Source organism: Scyliorhinus canicula, chromosome 12 (assembly GCF_902713615.1).
Source record: "Scyliorhinus canicula chromosome 12, sScyCan1.1, whole genome shotgun sequence".
Taxonomy (NCBI): Eukaryota; Metazoa; Chordata; class Chondrichthyes; order Carcharhiniformes; family Scyliorhinidae; genus Scyliorhinus; species Scyliorhinus canicula.
The window spans coordinates 47,786,207-47,803,192 of NC_052157.1; the positions used below are offsets into that span (position 1 = coordinate 47,786,207).

Consider the following 16,986-nt stretch of genomic DNA (forward strand, 5'->3'; position numbering starts at 1 on the left):
CTTGAAAGGCATCATATACAAACACTGAAATTTATGAAGATACACCCAAAGCTCAGTTATTTTAGGAACAAGAACTTCAGAGGGGAATGCAATCGAAAAGTATTACATTGCCTATCCTGAAAAAAACAACACACATCAAAACTTAAAACAGTCAAAATTGTTCATAAATTTACACACTGGTGAAAAAAAAAAAGGTTTTCAGCTTCCTGCCATGTTCTGCACCATTAGGGATGTATTTGAGGTATTGTTTCACATCTGTAACATGGAAAAACCTCCACAAATTTTGGAATAGTAAGACCATTTACAAAAGAACTTGCGTTCATTAGCAAAAGTGGAAATGTTCTTTCCAAATTCACTCAGTTTTACAATACTGTACAGCACTTTGAGATATTGTTAGAAATGTCAAGAATGTGATAAACATTTAGATCGCATTCTTCATGTGGGGTCAATCCTTCAATGAAGGGCAGTTTTATCAATGAAGCCACAATCACATGACCTGTCATGTTGTTACGTTATACAAAAAAAAATCCAGTTTATAAACCAGGTGCACAACTAAAATCAAAAGTTTTTGAGACATACAAATGTTTCAGAAAAAAAAAAAGAATCGATACCTCTGACGAATCAATTACAACTTTTAAGGAATACAGAAAACCAAACAGGACGACAGGATTGATAACCATCAAAAACTGCTTCAAAATTACAGTAGGTGAACATTATTTCATGTGCAAGGTACATACATCACATGAGTTTCCCTGGTGTATATAAAAAAAACTGAGATTTTGTTCAGTGTTTGAAATAAATCAGCCTGAAAGTTGGTAACCTGTATTGTTGAAAGCTAGTTATCCAGTTAAACTATGTGCAAATTACTTCACAGATCAGTTCTTCCATTCACATTTGCAGAGGAAACATCCGCACAATAGTCCTCAAGAGATGGGTATCTCATGATCTATGAATTGTTTCAGTCTTTCCACGTATTGTGCATAAAGCTCAATGTCATTATGTCCGGCTCCCTCAATCCACAGGGGCTCCACCGCTCTTGGACATTGCTCGTACATCGCAAGGCCATGAGAAAAATCAATCACCTCATCTGCAGTGCCATGAATTACCAGCACAGGAGAAGATACCTTGGTTATCTTGTCAATGCTGAAAGAAATGGAAAGGTTGAGATTACACTATTAGAGAGTACTAGTTTTCATTGCATCAAGTTTATTAGTCTAATAACGAGCGCCTACGTTCTCTCTAAACAACGCTGGCACAATCCATTATGAAGCAGGCAGGGGACAAACACGCCATACACAAGCAGAGGCTCTTTTAATCTGTGTGTGCACGTGGCAATCTCAAAGGAATTGTGCAGTGCAACAAACAGACTCCATGCAGCAAAAGGACGTTAGAGGGAACAATCGCCAGGACAATCAAAATATTAAATGAAACTCTTACATTTTTGAAAATTCACTTCCTAAAAATGGCCCGATTTATGAGGCGTCAGTCAAGGCTCAGTGTGGGTTTGTGACCGAACCCAAACACATGAGCACACATCTAGGTTTTATACTGAATGGAGGAGATTATCTCAAGTGGACATAAAAACCCTCTGGTAATGTTCACACAGCACGGTAGGCTTGATGTTATAGTCAATATTTATTGCTCGGTCAACATCACAAAACCAGATTCTCTGGTTATTTATCTCAATGCTGTTCCTAGAATCTTACTGTAGAAAAATAAACTTCCTTGCTTCTCTACATTTCAACAGTGACTACATTTCAAAGCTATTCTATTAACTGTGAAGTGCTTTGGAATATCCTGCTGAAAGCTGCTACTTAAATGCAGCTTTTGAATCCAATAGACAAAGCAAATGGCTGAACAAAGCAAAGGATGCTTAATTCTGGAAAAAACTTTGTAATAAGAGGTAAATTATAGAATTTTTCAATGCTGTTAATACAAACTGCTATTTATATCTCTTGGTGAATATTATCATTGAAGATTTAAAACTCTTGGCTTGGGTGTATTAAACCAGTACTGCTGAATAAAATGGATACCGTCATACGTTGATAGTCCAAATGTAGCTTATTACCTTCTTGATTAGTTGAAACAAGTTATAGGGCCATAGGAGTTTCCCACTCAACCCTCAAGATTATTCAGCCAATTACATTATGGCTGATCTATATTTCAATCTTTTTCCCCTGTCTTTGGCTCATATCATTTGATATCCTCAACCAACAGAAATCTAGTGACTTCAGTCTTGAAAGCCATAGTTTTACAAACTCAATCTGTCCACCTCCCTGGGTTAAAATGATTACATGCGATAAAAATGCTGTTGCCATAGCCACACTTATGGCTAGTTATCAATTTCTACTGGTTTACGCTGATATTACTTCATGATTCTGCTTTTCTCCCCAGTTCAGATTCTGAAGTTTGAATTCCATTTTAATTATATATTTAACTCTCCCAGTTTAGTTTATTTTTTGGCATCAACTCTGTTTCACAGCAAAGCGCTTAATCAATTTAATGCTGAACAGAGATTCTGGTGTTTCTGCCAGAGAATACAGCAGTTAGTTCTTCTCTGCTCTTCCACTACATAACTCAGCAGCAAACAGCACAGCCACTGCCATCCTCAGTATCTGTTCTCGTAATTTCTTGCATTACTGTTGAAGAGCGAAACCAGTTATTCTTTAGTGGGTGTACTGCATAACAGTTAGCACAAATTATACACCCAAACATGGAAATGCAGATACGTCTTATTAAATAAAATGATATGCAGTTTAATGACAGGAGGGTTTAAAGACAGGAGGGTCATGTCTGGGAACGCACAATGTATTCTTTCTGTTACGAAAATTGAGCTAGGTTTCATAAGATCAGAAAATCAGCCTTAAAACGCAGGTTATAGAGGAAACAGCACAAATTAGAGAATGCTTGCAAGTTTCAGGCTCTAGGCTAAATGCATTAATCAATTGCCTTTAAAAGAAAATTGCACCCATCATGCAGGACAGGAGTGAATACTGGATTGCAATACACCACCAAATTTCCTGCAGCATATTCATTGACTCACATTTCCTTGGCTCTCACAGTGGAGGGTACAGAGACTTTGTGAACATGGTACTAGATTAGCAACCCAGAGGGAAGACTTCAAATTTGTTACCATGGAATACTTCCAGATTAGTGAATGAGTTAGATTACTACAATAATGTCCCGAAGGGAAGGGAAGGGACCACCCCACTTCAACCCCTATTGGTTTGGTTTGGTTTGCAAAAGCTAAATTGGCTGGAGTGCTGGACTCCATTATATAGAAGTAGAAAAGAAGAATACAGTGGATAAAGGAGTGAATATGTTGAGAAGCCCTAAAGGAAGCAGTACCATAAGGACAGACTAAGAAGGACTAAGAGGAACACAAAGACAGGTTTATAATGCATGTATATAATTGCACAAAGTATGGTGAATAGGTTTGATAAGCTCCAAGCTCAAATAGCCATGTAGAACAATGATGTAGTGGCAAGAACAGAAACATGGCTTAAAAGTGAGGATTATCGGGTGCTTAATGTTCACATATACAAAGTGTTCAGAGAAGAGAGGAAAGGGAAAAAGTTGGGTAGCAGTACTAGTTAGTGAAGACATTGTAGTGTTCGGAAGAGAGGATGACAAAGACAGAATCCGTTTGGTTGGAATGTTGAAGCAAAAAGGATACAATCACATTTCTGGAGGTAGTCTATATTCCTGGGAGGTTGAGAGGTGATTTGATTGAGGCGTCCAATATTGTGATAGGTTTTTATGAAGTAGACAAAGCTATTCCATTAGCTTATGGCAAAAGAACTGGGTAAGGCATATAGGGTGGGGAATGTGAGGTACCTGTTTTATACCGAGTGGCAAATACCAGGAACTCACTGCCTCCAAGGGTAGTAGAAGTGTAGACGATCAATGATTTCAACAAGAAATAGGATAGATGCTTACTTGAGGGGAATGAACTTGCAGAGCTACATGGACAGAGTAGGAGATGGGACTGACTGGATTGCTCTGCAGAGGGCTGGCAGGACTTAATGGGTTAAATAGCCTCCTTCCATCATAAATAACAACTCCAATCTGACATATTTAACTTCTTTAGTTAGTCGAAAATGGATCTCTTTGCCTGCGGAGTTTTGATTTCTCAATGAAATTTAAATTTGGAATTATGAAATATTTCTTTAAACCTCCACCTGTGCTTGTCTATGGTCACAGCTTTTAATTTATTTACTAATCTACCATAGCTAGTCCATCCGTCATGCCCACATATTTAATTTTAACTTCAATACTCCAGCTTTGGATTTGATCTACTAAACAACGCTGTGAAATTCCAACATATTATGATCACTCTTTCCCCAAGTATGTCTTGCACCATGATGAGGTTACTAATTAACCCTGTCTCGTTGCACAAAACAATATTTAAAATAGCCTCTGCCCTGGTTCATTCCACAACATATTGGTCTAGGAACTTGACTTGACCCCATTCTGTGGACTTGTCTTCCAAATTATTTTAGTCAGTCTGATTTGTCTAGTCGCCATTGTTACAAGCTCCTCTTATTTCTAAATTGTTACTGCTATGTTCAACAGTACAGTTTGTTATAAACTACCTGCACATTCTGCTCCCTGTTATTTCTCATCTCCACCCACAATGATTCTATTTTCTGTTCTTCCAAGACACAATCATTTCTCAGTCCTGCCCTTTTGTCAGCCATTATTATTATAGCTGACCTCATTCCTTTTTCATTTTGTTTGTCTTGTGATATAAAGTATTCTTGAATATTTCATTCCTATACTTGTCTATCGAGGAACCATATCTCTGAAATTATTAGATCAAATTGGTTTATGTCTAGCTGCACCATTAATTCATTTGTTTTTGCATAAATGCTTTGGGCATTCAGATAAAGCAGCTATAATTTAAACATTTTTCTATTTTCCTGATTTCACTGTATATCCTGGTGCACTAGCTCAGTTGGCTAGATGGCTAATGTGTTGTGCAGAATGATGCCAACAGCATAGGTTCAATCCCTGCACTTGCCGTGGTGGTTCATGGAGGCTTGCCTTCTTCCCTTGCCCCACACTTGATGTAACGTGAAGTGATGTTCTTCAAGTTACATAACCAATTATCTCTTTCTATTGGTGAAATACATAAGATCCTTCACTGAACTTACAAATTAGGAACAATAGAAGGCCATTTGGTCCCTCGGGCCTTCATGGCTAATCTGATTACAATCTCAACTCCACATTCCCACCAAAGCCAGTTTAACTCAGTTGGTTGGACAGCTGGTTCATGATACAGAGCAAGGCCAACAGCGTGGGTTCAATTCCCGTACCAGCCCACCTGCTCAACCTTGCCGTTCGCCTGAAGTGTGATGATCCTCAGGTTAAATCACCACCAGCCAGCCCTCGCCCTCAAAGGGGAAAGCAGCCTACGGTCATCTGAGATTATGGCGACTTTACTTTTACAGATAACCTTTCAACCCCTTGTTCATCAAGACAACACCAAACTCTGCCTTAAAAATACTCAAAAGCTTTGCTTCAATTGTCTTTTGAGGAAGAGAGTTCCAAAGACTCTCTACCTTCTGAGAAAAAAATTCTCCTCACCTCGGTCTTAAATGGACAGCCCTTATTTTTAAACAGTAACCCAATATTCTAGATTCTTCCACAAGAAGAAACATCTTCTCCACATCCACTGTGTCAATACCCCTCAGAATCTTATATGTTTCAATCAAGTTGCCTCTTATTTATTTAGGGCAGCAGGGTAGCATGGTGGTTAGCATAAATGCTTCACAGCTCCAGGGTCCCAGGTTCGATTCCCGGCTGGGTCACTGTCTGTGTGGAGTCTGCACGTCCTCCCCCTGTGTGCGTGGGTTTCCTCCGGGTGCTCCGGTTTCCTCCCACAGTCTAAAGATGTGCGGGTTAGGTGGATTGGCCATGCTAAATTGCCCGTAGTGTCCTTATAAAAGTAAGGTTAAGGGGGAGGTTGTTGGGTTACGGGTATAGGGTGGATACGTGGGTTTGAGTAGGGTGATCATGGCTCGGCACAACATTGAGGGCCGAAGGGCCTGTTCTGTGCTGTACTGTTCTATGTTCTATGTTATTCTTCTAAACTTAAGTGAATACGAGCTTGGCCTATACGACCTTTCCTCATAAGATAACTTGTCCATTCCATTACAAGTATTAGTTTAGTAAACTGTCTATAAATTGCTTCCAAGGCATTTATATCCTTCCTTAAACAAGGAGACTAATATTGTACACAGCACACCACTGTCCGATATAACTGAAGCATAATCTCCCTACTTTTGTAGTCAATTCCCTTCGTAATAATCAGATTGACTTTCCTAATTATTTGTGTACCTGTACATTAAGTTTTGTCGATTCATGCACAAGGACATGCAGAACCCTCTGCATTTTAAAATTCTGCAATCTCTCCTCCAGTATTACAACTGGAATCCGCTTATCTGTCAGAATCTTAGTCCACCCTTGTCCTGGACAATCAAACCAGCCCTGTAACACTTCCTAACCTAAAGGGTGGATCAACATGTCCAGGTGGAGGCAGGGTCATTGAGTATTTTTAAGACAGAGGGAGATAGACTCTTGGCCAGAGGTGGGAATGTGAAGTTAGAATAGAATACCAACAGTGCAGGAGGCGGCAATTCGCCCACCGACCCTCTGAAAGGACACGCTACCAAGGTCCACTCTTCCGTAACCTCACCTGTACATCCCAGGACACTAAGGGGCAATTTAGCATGGCCAGTCCACCTAACTTGCACATTTTTGGACTGTGGGCGGAAACTGAAGCACCCGGAGGAAACCCACGCAGGCACGGGGAGAACGTTCAAACCCCACACAGTCACCCAAGGTCAGAATTGAACCCGAGCCCCTGACGTTGAGGTAGCAGTGCTAACCATTGTGCTACCATGCCGTCCTAGCTGAGGCAACAATTAGATCAGCTATAAGGATTCTGAATGGTGGAGCAGGCTCTAGGGGCAAAATAGCTACTCCTAATTCATACTTATCTCTCATTTGTGACTTTGGGTCCGTTTTGATACTATGGCAGGAAACTCAATTGGAAAGGTTTATAATTGGATAAAAGAATAATGGGTTTGGAGAAGTGGCATTTTTGATATGGGGGGGATGGTGATAATTTTTTGAAAGGGAGTGGTTGATAGCTGAAGAGAGGGATTCATATTACTATATGAACTAAGAAAACATTGTATTTATATAACACCCTAAACACAACCTAAGGTGTATCATAGAGCGTTATAAAGCAAAATCTGGCAACATGTCACAAAAAGGATATGAAGGTAGGTGGTTAAAAGTTTAGTCAAAGAGGCAGACTTTAGGGAGCCCTGTAAAAGAAGAAAAATATTTAGTCAGGAGAGGTTTAGGGGTGGAATTCTAAAACTAGGGCTTGGGCAACTGAAAGCACAGCCACTAAAGGTGAAGAGGCAATTAAAATTGGGGAAGCTAGAGAGGCCAGAATGGGATTGGTGAACACTGCTTGGAGGGCTGAGGGGATCACAAAGATGTAAAGGGTGAGGCCATGGAGGGATTTAAAATCAAGGACGAGAATTGTAAAATCGAGGCACAATTTAACCAGGAGTCATTATAGATCAACAAGCACAGGGGTGATGGGTGAATGGGATTTGATGCAAGTAAATGGTAGCAAGGAAATAAAGTTGGGTGGTCAGCAGTGGGAATAGAGTCAGGAGGAGGTACAGCTGGGTATCAGAGTCCAAGTAAGGCTAGAAAGACAAATCTGCCAGATAGGGGAGAAGCTCGAGAAAGTCATGTGTTTGAGACTAGGGCAGGTAGGCTAGCTTAGCGAATAAGAAAATGGAGATGTAGCAGACACGGCTGAATGGCTCAATTGTTGGTGACAAGGAAAAAAGCTGTGTATTTGCTCTCCGGCATGGTTTTGGAACAGAGGGTAGTTTTGGCAGTAGAGTTGGAAATGATGAGTCACTTGACTGAAAGGCACAGTCATGTTTCTCAATATCAAGGGGTCGGCAATTATAATGCAACCAGTATAGTTCTTCCACTGCGTCATTCACTAAGGTGACTTGTATACTAAGGACATAAGTGCTCACTGTCTTGCAATACATAATGTATTATTTTGCTGCTATTATGGAGCTATCTTTTAAGTGTCATTATTAATTATTTAATTATTAATTGCCTTAAGTAAACACAGAGTCAGATAATAAGAATTCAATTATTTGGTGAAGGAATCGTGGGGGAATTTAACAGATTCTGCCCTGCAGCGAGAAGAGCCAAGATTAAATGTCTGGCTTTGTTCTCTCCTCTCCCAGCCCCCCTTAGAGACTGATTGTTACCATTAATGTTTAAGTGATACAGGATATTGATTGTCTGCAGTCTATTAATTCATTTTCTTCTGTTGATGGCTTAATTTCACTGTTCATTCTAAACAACTGTTATTTTGCAAACACAAAAATCACACATTGGAAGGAATGTTTGTACTTGATTCAAACAATGGTGTTCGGGTGGGAAAGTGGAGCTGAGTCCACAAAAGGTCAGCCATGATCTCATTGAATGGCGGAGCAGGCTTGAGGGGTCAGATGGCTTACTCCTGCTCCTAGTTCTTATGTTATGTTAATGGAAGAAATTTGCCCAGAACAGATGCTTTGCCTGTACATTTGACTGGGTGTACCAGACCAGCTACTCTCCTGGGGCACCGATGAAGGAGAAAACAGAAAAAAGAAATTGATGTAGAACTGCAAATATCATAATATGCAACAGATCAGCTGTTAGTTGGAGGCTTTAGGAGAGGATTATTGTACAAAGTAGTATTAATAAGGCACAGGGTTCTCAGATTGGGGCAGCTATAGGGTCAAGAAACACTGAGAAAGTGGCCTAGGGTCTGGTAAATTGGGATGGAGCATCAGGAGCTCATGGTATTGGACAAGTTGTCAAGGTGGGGTAGCTGTTAGTGGAATTGGGGACAGGTTTTGGCATGGGGGACTGCAACAAAGCAAAAATTCTCTACTACCAAATATTCATCAACTGGGCAGAACCTTGGGATGCATGCTCCTGGCGTGCACCATGATTGTGGGTATGCAAATGTCACTGCACTATTAGTATGATGCTAACTTATTTTGTCTTTAACAAAAGATTTTTATATGCAAAAATCACCTCAAATTACACATTTACGTAGTTTACAAGTTTTTAAGTTTCTAAAATCTCGAAATGAGATTTTAAAAAAATATCGAATTTGATAAACAATGCTTTTTCGCTAACCAATGGACAATTCATATTGCAGCTTGCAGTTTTTACCCGCCTGAACAGTTCATAAATGGAAATAACATTAACTTGAGTAAAATACAATTCTGAGAAATCAATTTCCAATTTATTTCAAAATCCTTTGCAAACAACAAACTCTCAAATCCTCACAGGATGAGGTGACACGCCTTTTGTATTATCAACTCCTCTTGATGCATATATCACCGACCCATGCTACTTTTCCCACTGTCCATGGTGAGTTCTTGGTTATTGCGTTTGATACAGCTGGTGGAAAGGTAACTTATTTTGAATAAGATGCTCCAATAGATTATGTAGTTTTTAAAAAGGTAGTTCAATAGATTGAGGCAATGCGGCAGAATTTGTGTTCCCTTTTGTGCATGATTAATTTGATATGAGAAGAGTAACATTGCCATATCAAGTAAGCATTGCAAATTTGTAAGAAGGAATTCACCCATTAGGAGCTCATATCAGGAATTCAGAGATTGAATGTCAGTCCTCCCTGTCTCTTTTTCACAAAGTCTACCTACTCTTTTATCTCTATTATTTAGGATTAGTTTCCTGAAAGACAATTTTTAAAACAGTTGTAATAAAAATAGCTCACAAATCATATACAATTGAGGCTATCACCCGATGAGTAACAAGATATTACAATGAAATCCAAACTGGCAGAGAAACAATAATGACACAGCAACCTCAATATTATCCCTATACCTGACTGGTGGGAAGGGGTTGGGGTTGGCTAAATGGTTTACAACAAGAAATGTGCATCCAACTCTGTTTAAATGTCCATTGTCATTTCAAGTCAGCAGGTTTTGCACAGGAGGAGTCTTCTGCACACTTTATTAACTTAAATTAGGCTCCCAAAATACAACTGGAAGTCTGATTTCAATATAAAGTTCCAAATACGCAGGAAACCAGGTAATGTAAAGGAGGCAGGAGCTTCCATTAAAGATGATATGTGCCTGTTAGAGTAATTAACATGGGCGAGGAGAAGGAGTGTTCCTTCTAGCCCCTCAAGGGAAATCGCTCTGCAATCGCGGCCTTGGTTTTCCCCTGTCGTGATAGTGAACGTCCGACCTCGCCCTCTCCCAGCACCGATCTGCCACTTACTCCCATGATAGCCTATCTTCCCTGTACCCCCTAATATTCCTTCTATTTATCCCAGTCATCATTAGTGGGAACCATCCCAAAGGCTCATGCTGTAGTCTCCCAGCTGCTGGATATTCTTCTCAACAGCCTATTAATTTGTCCAGGCAGAAAATGAAGGAGTTAAATAACAATGTTCTTTCTGTTAAATGCAGCAGAACCTCCATGTTGCTGACTTTGTCGGGTTGACCACTTGCTACTGTGATTCCCCAAACCATCAAAAATTCCCCATAAATGGCTTTTTCAAATGAAGTTGTTGGATGCTTGTTGAGAACACAGGTATAAAATGACATTCAAAACAATATTTATAAAATGTCATGTAGTATATTGAAGTGTTAGTGAGACAACTGGAGAATGTCCTTCTCAATTATGTATTTGGATCAACACTCCACCTTGAGAGAGATGTCTTAATGGACAGGGATTTTAGCTGTACAAACGAGCTTCATCAAAATTGACACGTGTGTGGAAAGTTAGAAATATTTGATTCCAAGTGACAGGTAGCTATTACTATCAGGTAGCAGTAACAAAGCAAAGATAATACACACTACAGACAGTTACTTAAGACCAAAGGAAAGAAAGGAAATGGAACAACTTTCATCTACCAGTGTGCTCTGTCCAAGGAGGAAGATGCATAGACAGTATACAGGAGCTCTCCAGTGTAATTAGAGATTTGGTTAGGTGCAGAGATTTAAAACAATGCAAGCAGAGACAACCATATTTGGGTAGTCATAACTGCCAATGTTCTCCGGGTGTTTATATTAGAATTTGAGATCCCAATATGCTACATTACCGTCTTAGCAACAGATGTAGTTCCCTGGTGCAATTTAAAACAAAGAAATAAAGCTGGGGCAGCAGAATTTGCTCCAGTTCAAATCTTTCTATGTCTTTTGATGGCATAGTTGCTGAATTTCTTATCTGTATCAGGGAAAAGGCAGAGTTGACAACCGTTTTGACCTTACTGCTAATTCTACAGTAGAGTATGAATCACAGAATCAGAAATTCACAGCATGGAAGGAGGCCATCTGGTTCATTGTATCCATTGCACCCCACTTCAAAATCCCCCTCACCACTGACACACTTGCCAGTCTTAAGCATCTATGCAATAGTCCATTCTCCTGCTCCCCTCCCCTGTGCCGTGCTGCTTAATGAGAAAAACCACTGACCTTATACACAACTGCACAAAGCTGATAGTTTAAAGGTGGCACACATCTATGGTGAACTGGGTTGCCATGAGATTCTCACTAATCGGGACTACCTTAAAGGTAGGACTTTAGTAAAAAAAACGTTTTACACTCATGAGTATGCATGGCATACAAATGCATTGCACAGGCTGGCATATGTTTGAGATGTTGCAAACAAGCTGCTGTGCATCTCAACCTGACATTGCAAAATTGAAACTTCTCATCCCTCCAAATTAAGTCACTCCCCACACCACTTTTCCTGTTCTTGTTGGGTTCCAATAAAATTGTTTTTGCACTTCAGAGAAATTTGCCGACACAATTGCTTGAAATTATGCATTTCAGTCTTCAAGTCTGTTCCACGATACAATTGAGTCATGGCTGATCAATACATTACTTCCATCTATCTGTCTTGGTTGCATCACCCTTGATGTCCTGACAAAAATCTATCAATTTCAGTTTTGAATGTTCAATTGGCCTAGCTTCAACAGCTTTTTGGGGAAGAGAGTTTCAGGTTTCCACTACCTTGCATGAGGTGCTTTCTCACATCATATCTGAATAGCCTACATCTTATTTTAAGGTTACTGTCCTCTCGTTCTGGACTTTCCCACGAGAGGAAATAGTTTATTTCCTATCTACCCTCAAAACACCTTAATTAGATCATCCCCATATCTTCTAAATTTAATTCACCTGAGGAAGGAGCAGTGCTCCAAAAGCTAGTGATTTGAAAAAAACCTGTTGGACTTTAACCTGGTGTTGTAAGACTTCTTAGTGTTCTAAATTTAAGGGAGCACAAGTCTGGTCTATGCAACCTGTCGTGATTAATTTATTAATTTTAAACAAGATATCCATTACAAATCCAAGCTGGCTTTCATTGATTGGTTCATGCTTGCCCAACAGTTCAATCACCCTCTCCCTAAAAATAGATTCTAGCAACTGACCCACAACTGATGCTTTGCTAATAGGCCTATAATTTCATAATTACCTCTCACCTTTCTCAAATAGTGAAGTGACATTGACAATGTTTCAATCCAAGGCCACTTCCTGAATCAATAGTGTTTTGGAGGATTATGGCTAACAACTACCTCACCTCCTCCTTTTAATACCGTCGGGTGGCAACCATTGGGTCCTGGGGATTTGTCTATCTTTAACATCATTAAGTTTCTCCATCACCACTTTTCAACAAAATCGAATCTAGTTCATTCCTAACTAGATTTATTTTTAGTTTCTTTGTAGATCTGGCATTTCATCTTCAGCTGTGCAGACTGATGGGAAGTGCCTATTTTAGATGTCTGTCATGACCAGGGTAAAACAGCCAAATTTAGTAGATCACATATTGGAAAAATAGGAGATTGTGCTGCTGAAGCAATGGCAAATAGAAACATACATGTTTAATCAAACTCTGGACAATCAAACAAGAGGCATGCACTGCCAGCAAAGAGAAGAAAGAGGAGAAAAGACAATCATTTATATCCACAAGAGGTTTCTGGGTGTGTATTGCTGCCATGTCACAAAGAAATGGTAAAGCATCTTCAGGCAATGATGTAAACATGGGTAGCACAGTAGTACAATGGCTATCACTGTAGCTTGACAGCACCAGGGACCCGGGTTTGATTCCTGGCTTGGGTCACTGTGCGGAGTCTGCATGTTCTCACTGGTGTCTTTGTGGGTTTCCTCCGGGTGCTCCGGTTTCCTCCCACAAGTCCCGAAAGATGTGCTTGTTAGGTGAATTGGACATTCTGAATTCTCCCTCTGTATGCCAGAACAGGTGCCAGAGTGTGGCGACTAGGGGTTTTCCCACAGTAACTTAATTGCAGTGTTAATGTAAGCCTACTTGTGACACTGATAAAGATTATTAAACTGCTCACCATGATTAAGATTTAGGAAGATGATGCAACTACTGGAATTAATACTGTGTTGACACCCACTTTATTATTTTAACCACATTTTTAGAAGTTGTTTATTTTTAATCATGACTGCAATTTCCTTCAAATACTATGGATCAGGCTGATGGTGAAATGGTTAAGGTTAAAAGCCCTCTATGTTGCTGGCAGCTAACGCCATGTTCTCCTAAAGTCTTCATTTCGCCTAGAAAATGGTTGAAAATTCTACAGACGTGCATGGGTCTTGCAATACCACGATTTTATGAATGAACAGAAGTGTAATTGTCTAATAAAAGCCAGTCCTCTTGACTAGAGCTATCCAACTCAATGGGCAGCGACCCTTCTGTAACAGGCAGGAAGAAATGTAGCAGCATTGATTTTTGTTATAACATATAACTCAAGATTAGTTGAATGCATGATCATTTTCAAGGAACTACTAAATGTAATTCAACAATTTCCACATAGCTTCAAATGTTAATGTCCCCTTTAGAAAATATAAGGCTATCTCCTGGAATGATCTAAGTATTGTACAGGCAATTTCAGTGAATTGCTTAGCAGTGGTGACATATACAAGTGCCACATTTCCTTCAGATTCTGGCCTCATTCAATATATCAGGAGTTTTTTCCTGTCTCCTTATACAATAATGATGTACCAAAATCACTACTGGGAGATCACACCCAGCCATAATCTCTAGCATGTACTTACTTGATAACCAAAGTTACAAAGAATTAGAATTTCTCATCTGGTCAGCTTTGTTGAGCAGCTTTGCAACTCAGTGGTGTTAGCATATTTAGTCACAGATTCCCTTCAGGAGCTTGCTTCCGTGTAATTCAGGTGAATGCTTCTCCTATTTTCCACTTTCTAGAAAAGGCTAAATAAATGCTGCTATTGCAGAATAATCCTACGCTAAGTGATCTCTGATATAAATGAGAAATCTAAAGCCAACAATCTCAACAGCTGAGACCATGTCAAGCAATATCCAAGGGAATTGTGAAAAATTCTATTTTTATCAAGTGGCTCTTGTAATTGAGATTTGTTTATAATTAACAAGACAGAGTGTGAGTTATAGCATTTAATGTACTTGGGAAGCTGATCAGATTTGGGAACATGCAATGGAATTTTGGGTTTATGATGGACTTCTATTCCACCATAGTCATTGCTGGTGCATATAAAAGATGAAAGCAACAAGGTAATAAAGATCTACTGAATTTGACTGGTCTAATAACAGGCAGAACACATGCAAAATATTTCAAGAGCTTTTGTTGGACAAGAGTAATATCTCTAGGTACATTTAGCAAAGACTTGTTTGACATGATTATCTTCTGTAAAAGAACAAACCATGTTGCTTTCCTCAGCAATGTACAAAACAGGATGAGAGAAAATGCAGTTACGATTTCTCATACTTACGATAGTCTTCCACAAATCAGATTTGTGGAAGTGATTATTATTTGGCTATCATACCCCCCCCCCCCCCCCCATGATTAGCTGATGTAAATAGAGATCAGGAATAGATACTAGCACTGCCCCCCCCCCCCCCCCCCCCCCCGGAATAAATTCTTTCTCATCCCATTCCAATTCAGCGAATACAAGTTAACCAAAACCACCGGCATGCCCACTAACACCCACTTACTATATCTCCATCCTGAGTCTGCCATAATGTTGACCGCAGAAAATTCCACCCGCTTATTAATCAACAACGCGCTCCCCATGTCTTGGCATCAAAGCTAGAATGAAACACTTGCCTAATCCATCCTTTCCACAGCCTGGTTTGATCTCTAACTCTCAAATGGGTCTCCTGTAGAAAGACCACATCAGCCCTCAAACTTTTCAAATGGGCAAATACCTGGGATCTTTTAACTGGTCCATTCATCCCACTCACATAATAATAATAATCTTTACTGTCATCACAAGTAGGCTTACATTAACATTGCAATGAAGTTACTGTGAGAATCTCCTAGTCGCCACACTATGGCACCTGTTCGGGTACACAGAGCGAGAATTCAGAATGTCTAATTCACATAATAGCACGTCTTTCGGACTTGTGGGAGGAAACGCGAGCACCCAGACGAAACCACCCACTTATAGGGAGAACGTGCAGACTCCGCACAAACAGTGACCCAAGCCGGGAATCGACCCTGGTGCTGTGAAGCAACAGTGCTATCCACTGTGCCACGATAACCAACCAGACACGGGACTCTGGTGGCCACTGGAAGTCCTCGAGGTGAATAAAATTATGAGGGACATAGAAAGTGGATAGGAAGGTACATTTTCACTTAATGAAGGGGTCAATAATCAGGGGACATAGATTTAAGATAATGGGGCAGGAGGTTTAGAGGAGATACGAGGAAAAATGTTTTCACCCAGAGGGTGATTGGAATCTGGAACACACTGCCTGAAAGGGTGGTAGAAGCGGGAACCGTCAAAACTTTTAAGAAGTATTTCGAAATGCCATTGCATACAAGGCTACAGACCAAGTCCTGGAAAATGGGATTAGAACAGTTAGGTGCTTCATGGTTGGCTCGGACACGATGGGCCGAAGGGCCTCTTTCCATGCTGTAACACTATGACTCTAATACAGAGGAATTCTACACCATTTTATTTTCCGATCTACGATCTTGAGAAGGGAAGTTAACATATAGAACTAAGAGCATTAACTTGTCATGAGTGAACTCTTTAATTTATTTTCGAATACGAGTCCAACATTTAATGTACGGCAGAGTATCAGTGTGCACAATTTCAAACTTTATTCACAAAGTGTATAATTTAAGAGTTTTTGAACCTTTGATTCGCTTCCTTAATACTTCTGCAGCCCAGGGACATCACTCCAAGATTTGTGGAACAAAAGGTCTCATGCCCCAACATCAGCCTTCCTTAGGTTTCCCATTCCCAAATACTCCGCAATCTCAGCACTCTTTCTACTATTGAATCTCATTACAAATCAGTGCTCTTACCTTTGCATCCATTCCCTATATCCCCCTTGCAAAATGGTGCATTTTCCAGTTATCCTGCCCCGGTAGCAACCCCCCTTTGCCATTGAATGCTTCTTGGTGTCACAACCCTCTCTGTCCATTGTACAATCTGTCCCCAGTATGTTGCCACCCAAACCCCAAGACATTTTCACAAGCTGTTCTAACCCCAGCAGCTTATCTACATATGCTTAGTGCTGCTAGACTCTGCATTTCTCTCCACAGTATTTCTAGACCCTGATAACAACCACAGTCAGCTTGGCACCTGCTACACCCTCACCCAATGCTACTTGATTATCCCCCAGTCAGTGCTCTGGAACCCATTGCTAATCGGCCCCAGTATCTTTACCAATATTAATAAATCCTCAATTCATCCCCAGCACAGCTGGAATACATGCAATCACCCATTAAACGAAACCCAAATTTTTACCACTATATTTATTTTTAAACTCCCCCCCCCCCCCCCCCTCAATCCCAACCCATTACTGATATCAGACTAGCAACTCCTCACCATCCCCACCATTAACATAATGTGAAAGTTTATTAATAAATCAAATGTCAGGCAC

General features: G+C 40.2%; 1 protein-coding gene across 1 annotated transcript in view; it reads right to left on the reverse strand.

Annotated features, from left to right (window-relative positions):
* Nucleotides 1–349: 349 nt before the first annotated feature.
* abhd17c (abhydrolase domain containing 17C, depalmitoylase) overlaps nucleotides 350–16,986 on the reverse strand; it is a 75,150-nt gene continuing 58,513 nt past the window's right edge. The window contains exon 3 of the mRNA XM_038812968.1: nucleotides 350–1,143. Within this exon, the coding sequence (XP_038668896.1) occupies nucleotides 924–1,143 (220 nt within the window). The 3' untranslated portion in view covers nucleotides 350–923. The remainder of the gene's footprint in view (nucleotides 1,144–16,986) is intronic.